This window comes from Schistocerca piceifrons, chromosome 1 (genome assembly GCF_021461385.2).
Source record: "Schistocerca piceifrons isolate TAMUIC-IGC-003096 chromosome 1, iqSchPice1.1, whole genome shotgun sequence".
NCBI lineage: Eukaryota > Metazoa > Arthropoda > Insecta > Orthoptera > Acrididae > Schistocerca > Schistocerca piceifrons.
The window spans coordinates 648,249,906-648,273,266 of NC_060138.1; the positions used below are offsets into that span (position 1 = coordinate 648,249,906).

At 44.6% G+C, this 23,361-nt stretch overlaps 1 protein-coding gene across 1 annotated transcript in view; it reads left to right on the forward strand.

The window, feature by feature from the left end:
• The window catches only part of LOC124805223 (RNA helicase aquarius), a 380,133-nt gene that overhangs the window by 62,597 nt on the left and 294,175 nt on the right, over window positions 1-23,361 (forward strand). Inside the window, exon 5 of the mRNA XM_047265726.1 lies at window positions 1,952-2,120. Coding sequence (XP_047121682.1) covers window positions 1,952-2,120 — 169 coding nt within the window. The remainder of the gene's footprint in view (window positions 1-1,951; window positions 2,121-23,361) is intronic.

Here is a 23,361-nt window from a genome sequence, read left to right on the forward strand (position 1 = left end):
TGAGCATAAGGAATAGCATCAGAGACAATATTGTCAGAGTCATCTATGGAGAACCCAAAAACGCGAAAGGCATCGAAACCAAAAAGATTTTCTGCGTTGCTCTGGTCGACCACAAATATGGGAACAGTGTGAACGACGGATTTGTAAGATACCTCAGCATTAAACTGTCCCAAGAGAGAAATCTTCTGTTTATTGTACATCCGTAATTGCCTAGTGACAGGTGACAGGAGTGGAGAACCCAACTGAAGATACGTCTGAGAATTAATGATAGTGGCAGCAGAACCGGTATCCACTTGCATGCGAACATCTCGACCAAGGATTTGGACAGTGAGGAATAACTTACCTGAAAGGGAAGAAGTGCAATTGACAGACAACACAGAATCAGAATCAGCGTCATGTTCATGAACATCATGTATGCGGTCGGATTTGCAAACGGAAGACACAAGACCTTTCTTTTTGCAATTGTGACACACAGCCCAACGTTGGGGACAATCCTCACATGAATGTTTCGTAAAACACCGCTGACATGAAGGAAGTTGCCGTGGGTTTTGCTGCAGTTTCTTAGCGGGTTGTTTACGGTTAGGCCGAGGCTGCGCGTGGGAGCACACTGCGGCCACGTCGGCCGGCGGGGACGCGTCGTCAACAGCGCACAGAGGTTGTATTTCCCCGACATCACCCCACACCTCTATTTGCACCCCAGCGGCGCGAGAAATTTCAAAAGACTGCGCAATGGAGAGAACTTCATCTAGAGTCGGATTCGCCAACTGAAGGGCACGTTGCCTAACTTCTTTGTCGGGCGCCGACCGGATAATAGCATCCCGTACCATGGAATCGGCATAGGATTCTTTGTGAACGTCAGTAACAAATTGACACTTTCGACTGAGGCCGTGAAGTTCAGCAGCCCAAGTGTGATACGATTGATGTGGCTGTTTTTGACAACGATAAAAGGCAACATGAGAGGCTACCACATGCGTTCGCTTTTGAAAATAGACAGACAGAAGTGAGCACATTTCAGCAAAAGACAAAGACGCAGGATCCTTCAAAGGAGCCAGTTGTGACAACAACCGATACATTTGAGGTGAAATCTAGGAAAGGAACAGAGACTTACATGGTTGTTCGTCCGTGACATGAAATGCCAAGAAGTGCTGTCGAAGACGTTTTTCATAATCAGACCAATCTTCCGCCGTCTCGTCGTAAGGAGGGAAAGGAGGTATAGCCCCGCATTTGACGCCGCAACAAAATCGCGAATTGCCGCTGTTAGAAGCGTTTGCTGTTCAAGGAGATTTTGTAATAGTCGCTCGACAGTAGCCATGTAAACCTGTGGGTCAACGGGGAAAAGGAAAAATCCCATCCTCATCGCCAATTGTTATAACGTCCGGTTTAACACATATATTTCAGAACGACACAACACATATAAGTCACAGAGTAAGTTGACAAGCAAGACATGTGTACACGTTAGCATTCGAATGAGCACTGAGTCCCAGTCAAGCGGCCGCTGCTCGGCTGGCCGCTTAGGTGGCGCAGCTGCTGCACGGCTAGCAGACAGCGTCACACGTAGAGGACGCGCGTAATTGCACGGCGGCACTTTGAATGATCGGCGAGTCACAACAGACACACTGTACAGTGCATCAGTATTGTTGATTTGCTTCAGAAACTCTTGCATTTCGGAAATTAAGAATTCATGTTATTACAGGTAGGTAATTTATCTAGGTGATATACACAGTAAAAAATATTTTTGTGTTTAGCTTTATGGATACAAAATATATAGTATTTTCTATTCCCTAATGTCAAATAGTTGGGGATCTATACTAGTTCGAAACAATTGTCAATATGTAAAAGGAATGTAATAAAATGAAAGGTTGTTACTTGGGACACTCAAAATATTGTAGTACTGCGGGTGTATTTGAGAATTATTTATGTTTAATTATGTAATATTGCAATTATTTTGCAGGGTCGCCGAGAACAAGAACTTAAAGCAGAACCCAAATGGCGTAAGTTCTGGAAGCTCATACAGCGTAAAGATGCAGGAAATCTGAAACCAAGACAAGACTGGGAACGGCGTTTCCTGAAGAGACTCATGGTTCACTTCATAAAACTGCTTGAAACAATTCCTGAAGAAGGTAAAGCTTACAAAATGCAATATTGATTAATAATTTTTACAAATCTCCCCCCCCCCCTCAAGTTCCTCCCTCCCTCTCTGCTCAAGCATATTCAACCTGGATGATAAGTTGTTTTCATTCACACTGTAAAGACCTGGCCTATTCTGGCTTGCTATGCGTCAGGATGGGTGAGGGAAATAGTGACAGAGTGGACAGGTTTACACAGGAATGTGCAGTAGACAGTGATTCATTGACAGATGTTTATTAGAGCATCCCATTGGCTGCCAGCTGTGAAGACAAGTGAGGGCTGCCCAGTCACTCCGTCCGAGCACCCCTCCACATACCTCATTGTCCCCATGTGCCTTAGCCAATGCTAGATGTCCTAATGCTGACTATCAGTGTCATAGTCACCTCCTAGGGTTGACCAGGATTGTGTCTGAAGACATCTGTGTGGTTAGGAGGCAGTGAATGCTTGCTTCACCTAGCTGAATCATAGCTTGCAACCCATCAGCTGAAGTTGCTAGGAGGGTGGGGGCTGCCTAGACCCCAACTCCTTGTATTGGCGAAACTTTGTTCAAGTTCTGCAGCCGTCACACTGTAAATGTGGGGTGCCTTGTTCCGGAACTCGATCAGATAATCGGTTGCACCTGACAACCGATTTCCATCACCAAGAATGGGTCATGTTTTTCCTGAAACTCAAAAGTTCCGTTGTTTTCTCCAGTTCAAGATGCAGACAGAATGGCCACATGACTGAACGCTTTGTGCTGCTAAGCTCGATTATTTGTACCCTGGTAAGTACACTTTCGATGTGCCCTACTGGAGGGGGACGAGTAAGTTTGCTTCATTGTACTTGTCGTGTAAGCTTTTCCTAGCTCACTCTGCCCTGAACAAGGGTTGCTGGGCCCGGCTAAATTTGTGATGTGTGAGTTTCTTGGTAGCACACAAGTGCCCGAGTTACAAAATGTTACCTCATCGTGTTAAGTTTGCTTCATCATACTTGTCCTGTAAGCTTTTTCTAGCTCGCTCTGCCCTGAACAAGGGATGCTAGGCCCGGCTAAATTTGTGACGTGTTAATTTCTTGGTAGCACACAAGTGCTCAAGTTACAAAATGTTACCTCACTCTTGGGCACCCTGTGCTAGCTGTTCCATGTGCTCTTTTGGTGAGTAGTGTCACAAACTCCTGCTTTCCCAAAGATTTTTGTCATAATGTCGATGATACCATCCAATGGCTTGCTCGATTAGCATATTGTCCAGGCTGGCCTCTACTACTGGACAGCGCATAGTAGTAAAACTTTTAAAAATTCACAGTTTGTGTGCCAAACTTTTTCGAGGTGCAACAAGTGTCCCTTCTTTTGAGAGATTCATCCTGAATCTTCCAAATTGAGTCTTTAATTAAAATTGCGCTTAATCAAAAAAAGCTCTGTGTCTTGTGGATGGCAACAACCAGCAGCAACCATGAGTTTTCCCATGTGGATTTCTCCCTTTCCACTACTATCTTGAGCTTACATTCGAAGTACAGTATCCAGAACTTTATTAAATTATACACTAAGGTGACAAAAGTCACGGGATACCTCCCAGTATCTTGTTGAGCCTCCTTTTGCCTTGCATAGTGCAGCAGCTCAATGTGGCATGGACTCGACAAGTTGTTGGAAGTCCTCTGTAGAAATATTGTGCCATGCTACCTGTACAGCTGTCTATAGTTGCAAAAGTGTTGCCAGTGCAGGATTTTGTGCACAAACTGACCTCTTGACTGTGTTCTACAAGTTTTCTATGGGATTCGGGTTGGGCGATCTGAGTGGCCAGATCATTCATTCGCATTGTCCATTGTTCTTAAAACAATTGTGGCCCAGTGACATTGTGCAGTGTCGTCCGTAAAAATTCCATCGTTGGTTGGGAACATGAAGGCCATGATTGGCTGCAAATGGTCTCCAAGCAGCTGAACATAACCACTTCCAGTAAATGATTGGTGTCCGTCCCCAGTAGCTGAGTGGTCAGCGCGACAGAATGTCAATCCCAAGGGCCTGGGTTCGATTCCCGGCTGGGTTGGAGATTTTCTCCGCTCAGGGACTGGATGTTGTATTGTCCTCATCATCATCATTTCATCCCCATCGACGCGCAAGTCGCCGAAGTGGCATCAAATCGAAAGACTTGCACCCGGCGAACGATCTACCCAACGGGAGGCCCTAGTCACACGACATTATTATATTATTATTGGTGTATTTGGACCAGAGGACCCTTTACATTCCATGTAAGCACAGCCCACATTATTATGGAGCAAGCACCAGCTTGCACTGTGCCTTATCAACAACTTAGGTCCATGGCTTCGTGGGGTCTGTGCGACACTATAAGCCTGCCTTCAGCTCTTACCAACTAAAACTAGGACTCAACTGAGCAGGCCATGGTTTTCCAATCATCTAGGGTCCAACCAATATTGTCACAAGCCCAGGAGAGGTGCTGCAGGTGATGTCATGCTGTTACCAGTCAGTCATCTGCTGCCATAGCCCTTTAATGCCAAATTTTGCCTCACTGTCCTAACAGATATGTTCGTGGTACATCCCACATTGATTACTGTGGTTATTTCACCCATTGTTGCTTGTTATTTAACATAGTGTTCCCTGTGTGTCAGCACTGACAACTATGCAAACATCGCTGCTCTCAGTCATTAGTGAAGGCTGTTGTCCACTGTGTTGTCCATGGTGAGGTGTAATGCCAGAAATTTGGTATTTTCAGCATGCTATTGATATTGTGGTTTGTAGAATATTGAATTCCCTAACAATTTCGAAAACTGAATGTCACAAGCCTCTGGCTCCAACTACCATTCGATGTTGAAAGTCTTTTATTTCTGTTGTGTGGTCATAATCAGGTTGGAAACCTTTTCACATGACTCACCTGAATATAAATGACAGCTCTGCCTGTGCACTGTCCTTTTATACCTTGTGAACACAATACTACTGCCATCTGTTTATGTGCGTATCGCTACCCCTTGATCTTCGTCACCTCAATGTAATCCTTAATCTAATGCTTGCACTACAGAATACAGAGGTTTTACTGTCATCAACTACTCTCTTGGTCTGTGGTGGCTAATCACGTGACTGGACACTGGTGCATTGGTTGTTCTGTAGACTGGAGCCGTTCGAGTTTATTACAGAAATAAAACATGCAGATGCATAATAGAAATGTGCCACAACTTTTGGCTAAAGCTACATCTATATCTGCGTGATTACTCTGCAGTTCAGAATGAAGTGCCTGGTAGAGGGTTCATTGAATCACCTTCAAGCTATTTCTGTACTGTTTCACTTAAATCTTTCTGTGTGAGCTCTGCTGCTTTCTCTGATCTTATTATGAGACTGTTCCTTCCTATGTAGGTAGGCATGAATAACATACTTTCACACTCTGAGGAGAAAGTTGGTGATCGAAATTTCATGAGAAGATCCTGCTGCAACACAAAATGCCTTTGTTTTAATGATTGCCACCCCAATTTATGTGTCATTTCCATGGCACACTTTCCCCTGTTTTGTGATAGTATGGAATGATCTGCTCTTCTTTAAACCTTTTCCATGTCCTTCGTCAATCCTATCTAAGGTGGATCCCACACTGCACAGCAGTACTTTAGAAGAGGGTGGACAAGTGTAGTTTAAGTAGTCTCTTTAGTAGCCCTGGTGCGTTTTCTAAGTGTTCTGCCAATAAAGCACAGTCTTTGTTTTGCTTTACCCCCAACATTATCTACGTGAACATTCCAATTGAAATTATTCATAACTGTAATATGTGAGTATTTAATGGAATTTACACCGTTTAGATTTGAGTGATTTATCATGTAACCGAAATTAAGCGGATTCCTTTTAGTGCTCATGTAGATGACTTCATAATTCAGAGTCAGTTGCCACTTTTTACACTATACAGAAATCTTGTCTAAATCGTACTGCAGTTTGTTTCGATCATCTGATGATTTTATAAGATGGTAAATGACAGCATCATATGCAAACCATGTAAGAGGGGTACTTAGATTGTCTACTAAATCATATATGTAGATCAGGAACAGCTGGAGGCCTGTAACACTTCTTTGGGGAACATGAGCAATTTCTTCTGTTTTACTGGATGACTTTCCATCAGTTACTATGCAATATGACCTTTCTGACAGGAAGTTGTGATTCCGGTCAAGCAACTGAGATGATACTCCTTAGGCATGCAGTTTGATTAAAAGTCACTTGTGAGATTGGTATCAAAAGCGTTCTGGAAATCTAAAAATATGGAATCAATTTGACATCCCAGGTCAGTAGCACTCATCACTTCATGAGAATAAAATGTTAGTTGTATTTCACAAGAATGATGTTTTCTAAATCTGTGTTGGCTGTTTGTCAGTAAATCGTTTTCCTCGAGATAACTCATAACGATTGACCACAGTGTATAGTCCTAAATCCTACTGCAAATTGACATTAGCGCAACTTTACAGTCTGTCAGTACAGATCTTTCGACAGGTGAGCAATTGTACAGGGTTATTACAAATTATTGAAGCGATTTCACAGCTCTACAATAACTTTATTATTTGAGATATTTTCACAATGCTTTGCACACACACAAAAACTCAAAAAGTTTTTTTAGGCATTCACAAATGTTCGATATGTGCCCCTTCAATGATTCGGCAGACATCAAGCCGATAATCAAGTTCCTCCCACACTCGGCGCAGCATGTCCCCATCAATGAGTTCGAAAGCAACGTTGATGTGAGCTCGCAGTTCTGGCACGTTTCTTGGTAGAGGAGGTTTAAACACTGAATCTTTCACATAACCCCACAGAAAGAAATCGCATGGGGTTAAGGCGGGAGAACGTGGAGGCCATGACATGAATTGCTGATCTCCACCACGACCGATCCATCAGTTTTCCAATCTCCTGTTTAAGAAATGCTGAACATCATGATGGAAGTGCGGTGGAGCACCATCCTGTTGAAAGGTGAAGTCAGCGCTGTCGGTCTCCAGTTGTGGCATGAGCCAATTTTCCAGCATGTCCAGATACACGTGTCCTGTAACGTTTTCTTCGCCGAAGAAAAAGGGGCCGTAAACTTTAAACCGTGAGATTCCACAAAACACGTTAACTTTTGGTGAATTGCGAATTTGCTGCACGAATGTGTGAGGATTCTCTACCGCCCAGATTCACACATTGTGTCTGTTCACTTCACCATTAAGAAAAAATGTTGCTTCATCGCTGAAAACAAGTTTCGCACTGAACGCATCCTCTTCCATGAGCTGTTGCAACCGTGCCGAAAATTCAAAGCGTTTGAATTTGTCATCGGGTGTCAGGGCTTGTAGCAATTTTAAACAGTAAGGCTTCTGCTTTAGCCTTTTCCGTAAGATTTTCCAAACCGTCGGCTGCGGTACGTTTAGCTCCCTGCTTGCTTTATTCGTCGACTTCCGCGGGCTACGTGTGAAACTTGCCCGCACGTGTTCAACTGTTTCTTCGCTCACTGCAGGTCGACCTGTTGATTTCCCCTTACAGAGGCATCCAGAAGCTTTAAACTGCGCATACCATCGCCGAATGGAGTTAGCAGTTGGTGGATCTTTGTTGAACTTCGTCCTGAAGTGTCATTGCACTGTTATGACTGACTGATGTGAGTGCATTTCAAGCACGACATACGCTTTCTCATCTCCTGTCGCCATTTTGTCTCACTGCGCTCTCGAGCGCTCTGGCGGCAGAAACCTGAAGTGCGGCTTCAGCCGAACAAAACTTTATGAGTTTTCTATGTATCTGTAGTGTGTCGTGACCATATGTCAATGAATGGAGCTACAGTGAATTTATGAAATCGCTTCAATCATTTGTAATAGCCCTGTATATGATTGGTAAATATGGAGCTACTGTATCAGCATACTCTGAAAGGAACCTGAGTCCAGTCTTGACCAGAGGCCTTGCTTTTATTAAATTATTTAAGCTGCTTTGCTACACTGAGGATATCTGCGTATAAGTTACTCATGTAGGCAGTAGATCTTGATTCAATTTCTGGACTATTTATTTTCTTGTCTTTGGTGAAGGAATTTCGGAAAACTGTATTTAGTAACCCTGCTTAAGTGGCATTGTCATCAGTAACGTCACCATTGTTACAGCACAGTGAAGGTGTTGCTTGTGTTGCAGGGGTTCTTTACACACAAGCTGAATCTCTTTGGACTTTCTGCTAGATTTCAAGACAGAATTCATTGTGGAACTGTTAAAAGCAGCATCTCACATTTAAGTTTGCACTAAATTTTGAGCTTCTGCAAAACTTTGCCAATCTTGGGGGGTTTTGTATTCTGTTAAATTTTTGCATGCTTTTTTCGTTGCTTCTGCAAGTGTTTTGACCTGTTTTGTGTACTATGGGGTATCAGTACCATCTCTTAGTAATTTACTTGGTATACATGTCTCAAATGCCGCCAATGCTATTTCTTTGAATTTAAACCACTTCTGGCCCAAGCTTACATAGTCAGATTCGAAGGAATGGAGACTGTCTCTTAGGAAAGTATCAAGCAGAATTTTTATCTGCTTTTTTAAATAGATGTATTTTGTGTTTATTTTTGGTGGGTTGGGATGTTACAGTATTTCGTCTCTCAACCACCACTTTGTGGTCATTAATCCCTGTATTTGTCATGACACTCTCTCTTTGCACAGGATTATTTGTTGCTAGGTCAGGTATGTTTTTGCAACCATTTACATTTAAGTGCTCTCCTGAACTAGTTGCTGAAAATAATTTCTTGAGAATGCATTCTGAATGATTTTAGATGACATTTTATGCCTACCATTGACTGTACGCATGTATTTTTGCCATATTGAGGGTAGATTGTAGTCACCACCAACTATAATTGTGTGTGTGTGTGTGTGTGTGTGTGTGTGTGTGTGTGTGTGTGTGTGTGTGTGTGTGTGTTTGTGTGTGGGAGGGGGTGGGGTGGAACTTCCAGTCTCTGAATTTCATTCAGTATTTCCCAACTCTCTACTTTTAATCTCCACTGATGGCACATAAGCAAAAGAATGACACGCCTGAGTCCATCCAATGGTTGAACGACAGTTATGCTTTCTGTTCCACTCCTGATGAAGTATGTCTTCATGAAGTTACCACCTGAGGAAAGGAACTGTGCATCATCTCTTGCCTTCTTGTGAAACGAGTAACTGACAAATAGAAACAGAAACAACAAAAACAAAAACATGACAATAACCCTACAGTAGTAAAGGAAAAATATGTGTAGTAGTGACACACCCATAACACATATATCAAGAATAAACCTACCATGAACATAACATTGCAAAGAATCTAACAGTAGAACTAACTGACCTCAAAGCATAAGGAATGTCTTGTGCTTTGTGCTGTCTAATTGCTAGAGGTTCCTTCTTTCTGCATACTGCGCATATGTGTACCGGATTGGTTACAGCTAACTGTGGCACCATATCCACCATACCCTTAAATGGTTTCACCCGACTGAAGTGGACAATAGACGTTATACTTCATTAAATGGTGATGTCATCTCCGTGACCTGATATGGTCCGTGATATTTAGTTAAGAACTCCTTTGTCTTTCCTTTTGTTGTATAGTGATTAGTGACACGTATCCTATGATTTATATGATACTGTGGTAGTTTTCCCCTGCACCTATTCGGCTGTTCCTGGTGTTTCAGAGCCATTAATGTTTGCCTTTTGTACATTCTCCACACTTACCATATTCTTCTCGCAAACTTCTTCTCTGATTCACAATTCAGTCCTAATTTAGAACTTAAAAAAGTCAAAGGGAGTGGGATATTCATCCCGTACACTACCTCAAATGGTGACGTGCCTGTTCCTGTATGAATCTTTTAGTTAATGCAGAAGCCACACATGGAAGATAGGTATCCCAGTTGTTGTGTGTAGCATTCACTTAAAAACTTAGCATTTTTGAAATAGTCCTATGGATGTCCTCCATCCTACTACTAGTTTGAGGGTTGTAACTCCCAAACTTGTAACATGTGGCATAGCTGGTTCATAAATTCTGGAACAAAGTTCATGCCCTGATAAATGACTAAGGTATCAGGTGCTCCAGACTACAGTATCAAACTGTTAACTAATGCCTGTACCACAGTGCTGGCCTGTTGGTCTGGAATTGCTACCATTACTAGAAATTGTGAAAAATGTTCGATGATTGTAAGTGCATACCTATTCCCTGCAGGTTTTCTGTTATATGGTCTGCAAATGTCAAGTCAAAGCATTTGAAATGACTTTGATGCCTGTGGTAACCTCTACAAAGGAATTTTTTGCTGTTAAATATCTGCACTCTGTGTGCATGGTACACAGTCTCTTAACATACTGCTCCACATCATGCTTCCCATTCCTACACCAAAACTGTTCTGCAACATACCTATCTGTTGTTCATCAGGTGTCATGACCTGACAACACATGATCATGAGCATGTTGCAACACTTTCTTTTGAAAAACTTCCAGGACCACATCGAGTCGTCTGCATTTCATTACTCTGCACAACAAATCCTCGTGCTTGATAAAGTGCAGTTGTGACTTAAAAGTCTGGCAGTCTTTATCCTCTGCCTGTGCCTGCCGCCATTTCAACACGTTCTTGTCCAATGTACTAAACATTGCTGTTTTGTGGGCTAATGTGTCCACGTTTGTGTGTTTTCTATCTGGCTTAGAGACAACCTCTTGATCAGACTCACTAAGCTTGAGAGCCCAACATGTTAAACAACTAGATGTGTCATTTAGACCAAACGATCATTTCAGTGATGCAAGATCAGTTACAACTTTAATCTTATACCATAAAAGTAACAACAGATATATGTCATACCGTAAATGACCACTAACATTTCCAACTTTTTTAACTGCCTTACCTTGAAGCATATGCTGCTGGGTACTCCGGTCCATCAATCATCAGACTAAAATACAGCTGACTGGCTTGTTAGAAGTGTTATGAGAGAGGATGAACTCTTTTTTTACGATCTGGTAAATCTTGAATGCTAGCTGACACCCCTGTGTCCACTCAAACTTTACACCCTTTTTGAGTAATCTGTTCAAAGTTTCAGATATTTTTCCAAGATTTTTTTGTGACTTTACAGTAGTAGTTGCACAAACTGACAAACAACTCTATCTCTTTGGTTGTCCATGGTGCTGTAAACTTTTGAAGTCCTTCTGTAAGATGAGGATCAGTTTGCACACCACATTCACTAATTATGTGTCACAGACAGTTAACTCGAGTTTGAGAAAATTAACACTTTTCCATGTTCAGCATCGGACATGGTGATTGCAATCTGCTAAACACATCCTCCAGTCATCCCACATGTCCTGATATAGCCTCTGAATAGACTATTATGTCCTCGAAGTAGCCCATACAGGTCTTAGGCTTTAACCCTCTTAAAACTCTATCTAATAACTGCTGAAAAGTAGCAGGTGCATTTTTTAAAGCGAATGGCATCAGCTTATACCGATAATGTCCATACGGTGCTGTAAACGCTGTCTTTGGTGTGTCCTCAAGCACTACTTCTAACCGATTATAACAACTTTCGAGATCCCTTGTAGCAAAGTAATGAAACTGATCCAACTTATCCATAGCTTCTGTAATATTAGGGACTGGATAAGCATTTGTAATGGTCTGTGCATTCAGGAACCTGTAATCACAGCAAAATCTATCTTCATCCCATCTGACAGTAACAATATGTTCTCTGATCCCATCTCATAGGTGTTTGATGAACTCTTATTAACTGCTGTAAGTGTCTCACTGTGTGAAACTGTTTCCTATAAATCCGTGTGCTATCCTCTGTTGGTATATGGTGCTGAGTTACTGGAGTTGCTGGTAATCCCACATCTGTACAAAACAAGTTGCTAAACGTCAACAATATTTTTTCCACAGCTGTGCAATCACTGTCCTTCAAGTGACTCAGATTCTCTTGTAACGCTGCTGTGTCAGTGGTTTGCTTATGGGTTCTATCCCAACTCAATTTACCAAAGTCTTCTTTCTCTAATACTTCCAGAGTGCTATAAGTATACCTGTTGACATACTAACTTCACCTCTGCCAAAGTTATCTATGTTAACTGGAACCATATATTCCTCATTGACATTACCTGCATGTGCTATGCTTCTGCACACAGAACAGTGTGAACCATCCAACTCTTCATTACCTGAGAATGGCTCAACAACATACAAAGACCCACAAGGCAAATCGATACCCACTAAAATCCACACTACCTTTTCAGTACCTGCTGGTATTTATCCTGTTATCAGTCTTTAACGAATTTGTCTACAGTTTAGTTGGCATCATCTTCAATGGTAATGAGCATTGTGACATGGTTTCATTTGCAATTGTATCACCCAAGTGAAACAAAGGTTTACTGAGCTCAACCAAGCACTGCCAAAGATCAGTCCTCGCACAAAGTTTGTCGAGAAAATTTAGTCCAAGACTCACTGAATAACCTTCACCCACATATAGCAAAACTTCCACATGCTGTGTAAACTTCCCCAATGGTAAACTCAAGTACCTTCATCCACAATGACTCAATACAACTTTGGCAATCCCCATCAATTATCCTGTCATGGCCCCTGTCTCCCCCTGCTCACCAGGTCCAGACTGATTACGGACAAGTGCGCTCTGATGTCTACAAGAAATCTCTGTCCCACACCACTCACTAAGCCCACTAAGCAGCATTCCATCTGTGCACTAACTTGTGCAGTGTTACGGTCTATTGGAACTGCTTTCTGAAGGTCAAAGGATTCCTGTTTGAGTTTAACAGCTGCTTCTCCTGACGGAGCTTCCTGTTCTTCCTTTTCTGACAGACACTCGGTGGCTCACTTCCCCCACGAGTAACACGGTGGTTGCTTACGCTATTTTGACATATGGCTCTTATGTCCATAACTTTAGTGTTTGGTCTCCAAAGCAAATACACGGTGACCTAATAGTTGCTTTGTGGAAAAATCTATTTCTTACAGTTGTGCTGCAATTCTGAGAGGTGCAGTTAAATACTTGGATTCTCATTTCGAACTCATCGTGACATTTTTGAAGGAATCCCCCCCCCCCCCCCCCCCCCCCAAAAAAAGGTCTAGCACCCTGCCTTCTGGCTCCAACAGTAACACCTTATTGGCATCTGCATTCTGGGTGGGCACATTTGTCTGAGCATTGAATTTGCGAATCCTGTCTGAAAATACTTCCACTGACTCATTACACTTTAAAATCAAAATACTGAGTTTCACATGAAAAAACTGTGTGCTGTTCTGCTTTTGGTAATGCTGGTGTAGTCCAGCGACCAGCTGCTAAAATGAGTGTCGTTTATTGAGGGTCTCATGATATACCACATATGTATTGGCTTACCCTGTTGATCGGAAGTTAGCCAACCGAAGGATTACTTCGTCTCACCAACTGCTCATTGTAGCAGTAGCTGTAACATCATTAATGAAAACTGATGAATCTTCCCCAGACTCAGGCTGTGACAGAACCTGACCAGCTTCCAGAGCCCCAGCTCTATGAAGGACTGCTTTTGGTGAAAATTTTCCTCTGTCAACAAACACTTGCTCTGTTAGAGCAACAGACTCTGTAGTAGTGGCAGCATGTATTACTAGCATTTTTTGTAGTTTACCTCTACTGTAATTAAATGAGAAACACAATTAACCAATTATCCCTCTAATACACTATAGAAAAACCCTATAAATTACTTTTTACTGTGTATCATCACGCATCAATACACTGAGCAGTCGAGAGCCAAATGACCAACACATCTACATGTAAAAGATGTGGTTGCTACAGCCTTAGTGCACAGACATTGATACCCAGCAAAACTGCAAACCTGACACCTTACAGTAACTAGATTATTGGGTCTACCATTACCGTTAAACAGTAATAAGTCCATGAGTTCACTTGGCTTTGCAACCTAACTGGGAACAAAACCTGATTTAAACACAAACAAGGTGAGACTCACTACATCCCATTGTACTGAGCCAATACTGCTGAACTGGAGATACATTGAGGTGATAAAAGCAATTGGATACCTCCTAATATTGTGTCAGACCTCCTTTTTCCCAGCATAGTGGTGCAACTCAATCTGGCATGGATTCTACAAGTTGTGGGATGTCCCCCACAGTAATGTTGAATTATGTTGCCTCTATAGCCACCCATAATTGTAGAAATATTGATAGTGCATGATTCTGTGCACAAACTGACCACTTGATTATGTCCCATAAATATTTGAAGAGATTCATATCATGCAATCTGGATGGCCAGATCATTCCTTGAATTGTCCAGAATACTCTTCAAACCAATCATGAGCAGTTGTGGCCCAGTGACAAGGCACACTGTCATTCCATACCCAGAAATCCATGAGTGGATGCAAATCATCTCCAAGTAGCCGTAGATAACCATTCCCAGTCAATTATCAGTTCAGTTGAAGTAGAGGACCCTACGTTCCACGAAAACACAGCCCACACTGTTATGGAGCCACCGCCAGCTTGCACAGAGCCTTATTGACATCTTGGGTCCACGGCTTTGTGTGGTCTGCACCACACTAGGACCCTACCATCAGCTTTTACCAACTGAAATTGGGACTCCACTGCCTAGGTCGCAGTTTTCCAGTCATCTAGGGTCGAACCAATATTGTCACAGGCCCAGGAGAGGTGCTGCAGGCAGTGTCGTGCTGTTAGCGAAGGCATTCGCGTCAGTCGCCTGCTGCCATAGCCCTTAACACCAAATTTTGCTGGATTGTCCTAACAGATACGTTCATGGTACATATCCCCTGTGGGTCCGGGGGTAAGAATAAGCCCAAGGTATTCCTTCCTGCCGTAAGAGGCGACTAAAAGGAGTTCCACATGTTTTGGCCTTTATGTGATGGTCCCTTGTAGGGTTTGACCTCCATTCTTCAAAATTTTCCTGAAGAGCGAGCCAATTGGGGAAGGCCGCCTTACAAGGTGCATCGTGTCCATTGTGCATTGAGTCGTTAGCCCACTTTCTCGTCATCGCATTTCAGTCCCTCTTGGGTGAGGACACCTTCCTGGGTGCGTTTTCCACCATACACTAAGCAGGGTCACTTTCGATGTCGACGATGACCATGGACCTCTTTGCGTCTGATATCCAGCATGGTAGCCAGTCCATTGTGGTGGGGCTGCCATGTACCCTGTTGGCTGTACCTCCCTGACCACACAGGGATCGCTCTGCTGATGCCTGCACCGTTGACTCCCCACATATGCCAAGGGGTGCATGTCCATCCCCCTGGGGCATTGAGACTCCTGGCAATGGCCATCCTGCCAGGTGACCTTTGCTGTGGCTGAGTTGCGCCCTTGGGGAGGTCCCCTGGTTGGAGTGGGTGGCATCAGGGCGGATGACATGCGATGAATCATCTCATGGTGGTGGTCAAACACCAGCTGTCTCTAAGCATTCACGAGCTCAATTCAATGCACAGAAGTATGACCCCAAATCATTAAATCATTCCCCTCCTTGGCCACACCATGGGGGGAATGTCAGGCTAAGGATGGCAGTGGATCTTATTCACCCCGGTACCTTGTATGCTCAAGAGCTGATGGGGAATCTATCATGACAACAAAGCCTCAGTTTTTTGTTGAGCATTTAGAGGACAAATTTGGGGAGGTGGAGGGCTTGTCCAAAATGAGGTGGAGGGCTTGTCCAAAATGAGATTTGGGTCAGTCTTGATCAAAACAGCATCCTCTGCCCAGTCACGTACGTTACTCGCTTGTGACAAACTGAGGGATGTTTCTGTAACCATCACACCCAATAAGAGCTTTATTGTGGCCCAGGGTATCATATTTCACAGGGACCTTCTTTTACAGTCTGACGATGAGCTGCACGCCAATTTAGAGCGGCGAGGTGTGCATTTCGGCCGGCGTGTCCACTAGGGTCTGAGGGATAATCAGGTTGCCACCGGGGCCTTCACCTTGGTCTTCAAGGGTAATACATTGCCCAAGAAGGTCAAGGTGATGGTCTACCGCTGTGATGTAAAGCCTTATATCCCTCCCCAATGCAGTGCTTTAAGTGCTGGAAGTAGGGCATATATCGTTCCACTGTACCTCCAGCATCACAAGTTGAGATTGCGGACGCCCATCCCATCCCAATACTCCACGTTCCCCACCTCCCATCTGTGACAACTGCGGAGAGCACCATTCGCCTTGCTCACCAGACTGCAGGATTCTCCAGAAAGAAAGGAAAATCATGGAGTACAAGATCCTATACCGACTGACCTACACTGAGGCTAAGAGAAAATTTGAATGTCCGCATCCTGTACGTATGACATCTTACGCCGCCGCTATAACAGTTCTGGCACCATCATCTCTGCCAAACGTAGTCTGCTCTAACAGCCGGAAGACTACACCTGCCCCCTTGATGGTGGGGGAATTTCCATCCCTGTTGCTCCCTGACCACCAACTTTGGGAGCAGCACCCACCCAATCATCTGGGACGTCCATCCCCACTTCTAAGCCGGAGAAGTGTAAGCCTTCTTCATCTTCTCTTGCTAGGAAGGGGTCCCTTGGATCACTCCCTTCCCAGGTTTCTGCTAGTGGGAAAGATGACACCTGCCAGTGGCTGAAGAGCTCCAAAGCAGCTGGTCGTAGTGCTTCACGCTCATCCTCAGTCCCGGAGACTGAGTCAGTGAAGTCCTCCCAGCCAGGGAAACCCAAGGAGCAGTGAGAGAAATCCGAAAAGAAGACCCCTAAGACCAAGGAAATTGAGGTGGCACCCACACCACTGCAACCTACTGCGTCTGAGGATGGGGTGGCAATTCTGGCGTCTGCTGAGGACCTAGATCTCACTGGACCCTCAGACACAACGGTTATAGACTGCTCAGGCAATAAGTCGGTGGCAGCAGGTGACTCTGAGGTGTAAACTGCCTCATTGAATGTCCCATGTCTTCCCAGTCTCATGATGTCATACTCCAGTGGAATTGTGGCAGTTCTTTCCACCACCTGACTGAGCTACGGCAACTGTTACGCTTTACACCTGCTATCTGCATTGCTCTTCACGCAGCCTGGTTCCCGGCAGTGGGGACCCCTGCCCTCCACGACTATAATCGAGTGTCAGCTGGAGTTTGCATTTATGTCCTAAACTCAATTTGTAGTCACATTGTGCCCCTTCAAACCTCTCTTGAAGCTGTGGCTGTCAGAATAAGAACAATGCAGGAAATAGCTGTCTGCAATGTATATCTTTCTCCAGATGGTGCAGTACCCCTGGATGTATTAGTTGCACTGATTGATCAACTCCCTGAACCTTTCCTACTTTTGGGAGACTTTAACCCTCATAACCGCTTGTAGGGTGGCACCGTTACTGGCCGAGCCAGAGATGTCTAAACTTTACTGCCTTAGTTCGACCTTTGCCTCTTAGATACTGGAGCCACCACACATTTCAGTTTATCTCCTGATAGTTACTTTGCCATTGATTTATCAATTTGCAAACCTTGACTCCTCCCGTCTATCCACTGGAGAACACATGACAACCTGTGTGGTAGTGACAACTTCCTCATCTTTCTGTCACGGCGCCGGCGTCATGGCCACTGACGCCTGCCGAGATGGACTTTAAACAAGGTGGACTAGGAAACTTTCACTTCTGCTGTTACTGTTGAATCTCCCCCACATGGTAACATTGATCTGATGGTTGAGCAGGTGACAACAACAATTGTTTCTGCAGCAGAAAACACAATTCTCGCTCTTTACAGTGACCCCGGTGAAAGGCAGTCCCTTGGTGGTTGCCGGAAGTCACTGAAACAATTAAGGAGCGTCGGAGAGCTCTACAATGGCATAAGCAGCACCCTTCCGTAGAGCACCTCATAGCCTTTAAATGGCCACATGCCTGCGTTCGCCAACTTGTCAAACGACGGAAGCAAGAGTGTTGGAAGAGATATGTCTCGACCATTGGGTGTCATACGTAACCTTCCCAAGTCTGGGCAAAGATCAAACGTGTGTTTGGCTACCAGATCCCAACAGGTGTTCCCAGTGTTACCATAAATGGCATGTTATCTACCGACGCAAACGTGATAGCTGAGCACTTTGATCAAGCCTATGCATTGGAGAATTAACCCCCAGCCTTTCCCACTCTCAAATGGTGGCTGGAAGGGAAAGTCCTCTCATTCACTGCATACCACAGTGAATTCTGTAACGCCCCATTTACAGCGTGGGAGGTCCTCAGTGCCCGTGCACATTGCCCCGACAAAACTCCAGGGCCTGATCGGATCCACAGCCAGATGATTAAACATCTCTCATCTGACTACAAGCGACATAGTCTCGTCATCTCCAACCGGATCTCGTGCGATGGCGTCTTTCCATCACAATGGCAGGAGAGCACCATCATTCCGGTGCTCAAACCTGGTAAAAACCTGCTTGATGTGGAAAGCTATCGGCCCATCAGCCTCACCGACATTCTTTGTAAGCTGCTGGAATGTATGGTGTGTCGGCGGATGGGTTGGGTCCTGGAGTCATGTGGCCTACGGGCTCTATGTCAAGGCAGCTTCTGCCAGTGTCACTCTACCACTGATAATCTCATGTCTCTCGAGTCTGCTATACGAATAGCCTTTTCCAGATGCCAAAACCTGGTTGCCGTCTTTTTTGACTTACGTAAAGCGTATGACATATGGTATCATTCCACATTGTATGAGTGGGGTCTCTGGGACCCGCTCCCAATTTTTATCCAAAACTTCCTGTCGCTCCATATTTTCCGTGTCCCAAGTTGGTGCCTCCCATAGTTCCATTTATATTCAGGAGAATAGAGTCCCGCAGGGCTCTGCATTGAGTGTGTCTCCATTTATAGTGGTCATTAATGGTCTAGCAGCAGGTGTTGGGCCCTCCGTCTCACCTTCTCTGTATGCAGACGACTTCTGCATTTCGTTCTGCTGCTCCAGTACTGGTGTTGCTGAGCATCGCCTACAGGAAGCCATTCAGAAGGCGCAGTCATGGGCTCTAGCCCATGGCTTCCAGTTTTCCGCCATGAAGACATGTGTCATGCATTTCTGTCGGTGTCGTACTGTTTATCCAGAACCAGCACTCTACCTTAATGATGATCCACTCACTGTAGTGGAGACATGTCGATTCTTAGGTGTGGTTTTCAACACTCGTTTGACTTGGCTTCCTCATCTTCGTCAGCTTAAAGTGTTGGCAGCACCTCAATGCCCTCCGCTGCCTGAGCAATACCAACTGGGGTACAGATCGCTCCACACTGCTGCAGCTCTATACAGAGCCCTTGTTCAATCCCGTCTTGAATATGGGAATGTGATTTATGGTTTGGCGGCACCCTCTGCATTGTGTTTGCTCGACCCATTGCACCATTGCAGAGTTCGACTAGTGACAGTAGCTTTTAGGACGAGTCCGCTGACAAGCGTACTGGTAGAGGCTGGAGTCCCTCCATTGAAGATCAGACTGCTCACCAGTCATGTTGCACACATTCATAGCTCTCCTGAACATCCGAATTACCGTCTCCTTTTCCCACCCGCGACAGTCCATCTCCCGCATCGGCGGCCCACGTTGGGGTAAAGATTGTGGCTCACGTGCAGTCCCTTCTCTCCGAAGTGGAGTCCTTCCCTGTACCACCTCTACTTGTGGTCCGTTCACGTACACCTCCATGGTTTATGCCTTAGCCGCAGCTTTGTCTGGACCTTATGCGTGGCCTTACGGACTCCGTTAACCCCGGTGCTCTCCACTGTCACTTCCTCTTGGTTCTTGACGTGGTCCGGGGCTCTGATGTGGTTTACACCAACGGCTTGATGGTTGAAGGTCAAGTAGGTTTTGCTTATGTTCATGGAGGGCATGTTGAACAGCACTCCTTGCCATATGACTGCAGTGTTTTCACTGCAGAGCTGGCGGCCATATCTCGTGCTCTTGATCACATCCGCTCATGCGCTGGTGCGTCATTTCTCTTGTGTACTGACCCATTGAGCGGCCTACAAGCTATCGACCAGTGCTACCCTTGCCATCCTATGGTTGCGTCCATCCAGGAGTCCATATATGCCCTGGAACGATCCCGCCGTTCAGTGGTGTTTGTGTGGACCCCAGGACACGTCGGAATCCCCAGCAACGAACTTGCCGACAGGCTGGCCAAACGGGCGATGCAGAAACCGCCTCTGGAGATAGGCATCTCCGAAGCTTACCTGCGTTCTGTCTTACACCACAATGGTTTTCCGGCTGTGGGAGACAGATTGGCATAACAGTACGCACAACAAACTGTGTGTCATTAAGGAGACTATGAATGTGTGGAAGTTACATGCGGTCCTCTCGCAGGGAATCAGTTGTCCCCTGTCGGCTCCGCATTGGTCATACATGGCTAATGCATGGTTACCTATTCCGTCGTGAGGACCCACCTCAGTGTTGCTGTGGCTCCCAAATGACAGTCGTCCAGCTCTTACTGAAGTGCCCACTTCCAGCCACTCTGCAGTGGACTTTTAACTTTCTCAGCACCCTGCCTTCGGTGTTCAGTGACAATGCCTCAGCAGCAGCTTTATTTTTACGTTTTTTCTGTGAGAGTGGGTTTTATACTTCTATGTAGGTTTTAGCGCATGTCCTCGGTGTCCGCTACCCTAGTGCTTTTAGGGTGGAGGTTCTAATGTGTTGCAGAGTGGCTGGCTTTTCCTTTTTATTCTTGTGGTCAGCCAGCCACTGCTATCTGCTTTCTTGTTTTACTCTCTTCTGTTTCTAGCGTCTCTCTGTTGTTTTCTTGTCCTCCTTTGTTCCTTTTAGTGTTCATTTTTTTTCCTTCGTTTTTGTGGTTTTTTCTTTCTTTCCGTTTTGTGTTTTATGTCTCGTCCATTTTATTCTCACACTTGTGGCATTCTTTTATTAGGAACAAGGGACCGATGACCTCGTAGTTTGGTCCCTTCCCCCCCCCCCCCCCCCTCTTTTAAATCAACCAATCAACCATGGTACATCCCACTTTGATTTCTGGAGTTATTTCACATGGTGTTACTTGTCTTTTAGGACTGACAAATCTATGCAAACTCTGCTGCTCTCGTTCATTAGTGAAGGCCGTTGGCGGCTGCGAGAGGTAATGCCTGAAAGTTGGTATTATCAGCATGCTGTGCTGACATTGTGGATTGCGGAATATTGAATTGTCAAACAGTATCCAAAACGAAATGTCCCATGTATCTAGCTCCAACCACCAATCGACTTTCAAAGTCTTTTATTCCTGTTGTGTGGCCACAATCTGGTTGGAAACCCTGTCGCATGAATCTCCCGAGTACAAATGACAGCTCTGCCAATGCACTGACCTTTTATACCATGTGTATGTGATGCTACCATAATCTGTATATGTGAATATTGCTATCCTGTGACGTTTGTTGCCTCAGTGTATACCAAGTACCACTGCTTGACAAAATTTCCTAAAGTACACAGTCTTACTGTTCAACACACCACCACAGTGTTTTGGTGTCAAGATTGTAGAATGAAGGCTTTCACGACCGGGTGACATGGCTGTTGATATACTTTCCGGGATGTGAGGTCGTGGTCCAAGAACTTTTCTGCTCCTTACGTTTCATCCAGGACTGCGCTGGACTTCCTCAGAGGCGCTGCTCCGCTGAGTCTTGGTGTCAAGAGTTAACCACAATCACTTTTCTCACAGATCCGCTGAGTTTGGATGTTAGGGAAACACTTCCCAACACAACATGTGTCGTGAACTGTAATGACCACTTGCTGACACCAGCTGTAACAATCTGGCCTGTCCACAGTCGCTATATGGCAGAATGGGTGAGAGAAATAGTGAGGGAGGGAGCAGATTTATGCTGGATCATGCAGTGAAACAGTGGGATAATTGACAGAAGTTTATTCAAGCAGCCTTAAAAACACCCCAGCCCACCTCAGAATTTCACTGTGTGCTTGCAAACTCAGCCGATTTGGAATTTGCCGATGTACTAATCACGCCAAATGACACCTGTAGTCCTTGGTCGTCGTGGTTGCTACCGCATCACCCGTGGGTTGCCAGCCACTTAAATATGTCAACTAAGCACTCGCACATGTACTCGTCTCCATGGTGTACATTTGGATGCTTTAACCAATGCTAGATGTCCTGATGTCAGGATGGTGGCTGCAGATGTCTAGGTGGTTAGAAGCCGCAAGGGCATACCACCCCGTGCTGGATCATAGACAGCTTGCAGTTTATCGAGCAAAGTTGCTCAGAGGGCAGAGGCTGTCTGGACACCAGTTGCCCACATTGGCAAACTTCCCCCAAGTCCCGCAGCCAGCATGCCACAGATATAGTGCTCCTCATGCCAGAACTCCATGATTCAATCAGTGGCAGGTTGCCAACTGATTTCTGTCAGCAAGGGTGGGTCGTAGTTTCTCTAAAACTCAAAAGGCAGTCATTCTCTTCGGTTTAAGTCACAGAGATATTGGCAACATGTCTGAACATCTTGAGCTCCTTCGCTTGATTATTTTCATCCTTACAGCATGCAAATGCCTGAGTTACAAAAGTAACTTCACTCTTGATCGCCATGTGTTACCTGTTTCCTGCCCTTGACTGTTGACCGGTGTCGCAAACTCCTGTCACCCGAAGTGTTTGTCATACTGTCAACGGGACTGTCCAGTGGCTTACTCAGTTAGCACATCAGCTGGGCTAGCCTCCATTGCCTGGTCATGTGTAAGAATGAAACTTTTAAAAAATTCACAATTCACATGCCGAACTTTTAAGTTTTATTACATTTATCTGCATAGCAAAAAGTATAAGTACACAAAAGTTACATATGAGCAGAGGTATTTCCTTTCTTACTTAATATAGTTAGCAATGCACAGCTCAGAACAGAGGTCACTTTGACAAATACATCTAGTTAGTTAATTTAATTCTACAAGCACCCTGGCTATTCACTGTAGCCAAAATTAAGGGGAGACAAGATTAAAAAATTAGGGAAACTGAAGAGAGGGTGGGGGCATTAAGAGCAATGTAAAATATAAGTCACCCGTCTCAAGTTCTGGCCAGTCCAACTATTATTACGTGAATTTGGAAAACAAGTAGATCAGAGGAAGCAACCGCTTACCTGGAGGTGGCAGATGTTCTTCCAGTCACACGTATAGAAAGAAGACATTCCAGCAGTTCAGTGTAATTAAGAACAAGTTAGTTGACTGTGGTGGCTGGCTGCTTCCTTTGTAGTGAGGACATTCCATTGCATTTATAGATGTGAATGGAACTGTGTTGATGAGGAGTATCAATAATACATTTCAGCATTTATTGTATTGAATTGGTTTTAGATAGTTATTGTTGACTAACTCAAATTACTTATGTCAAGGAACCTTATGTTGCACTTTTACCTGCTGTGAGGATTTCACTGTTTGTTTGAATGATCGTATTTGTCATGTTTGAAGTAGTGATATGAAATTTT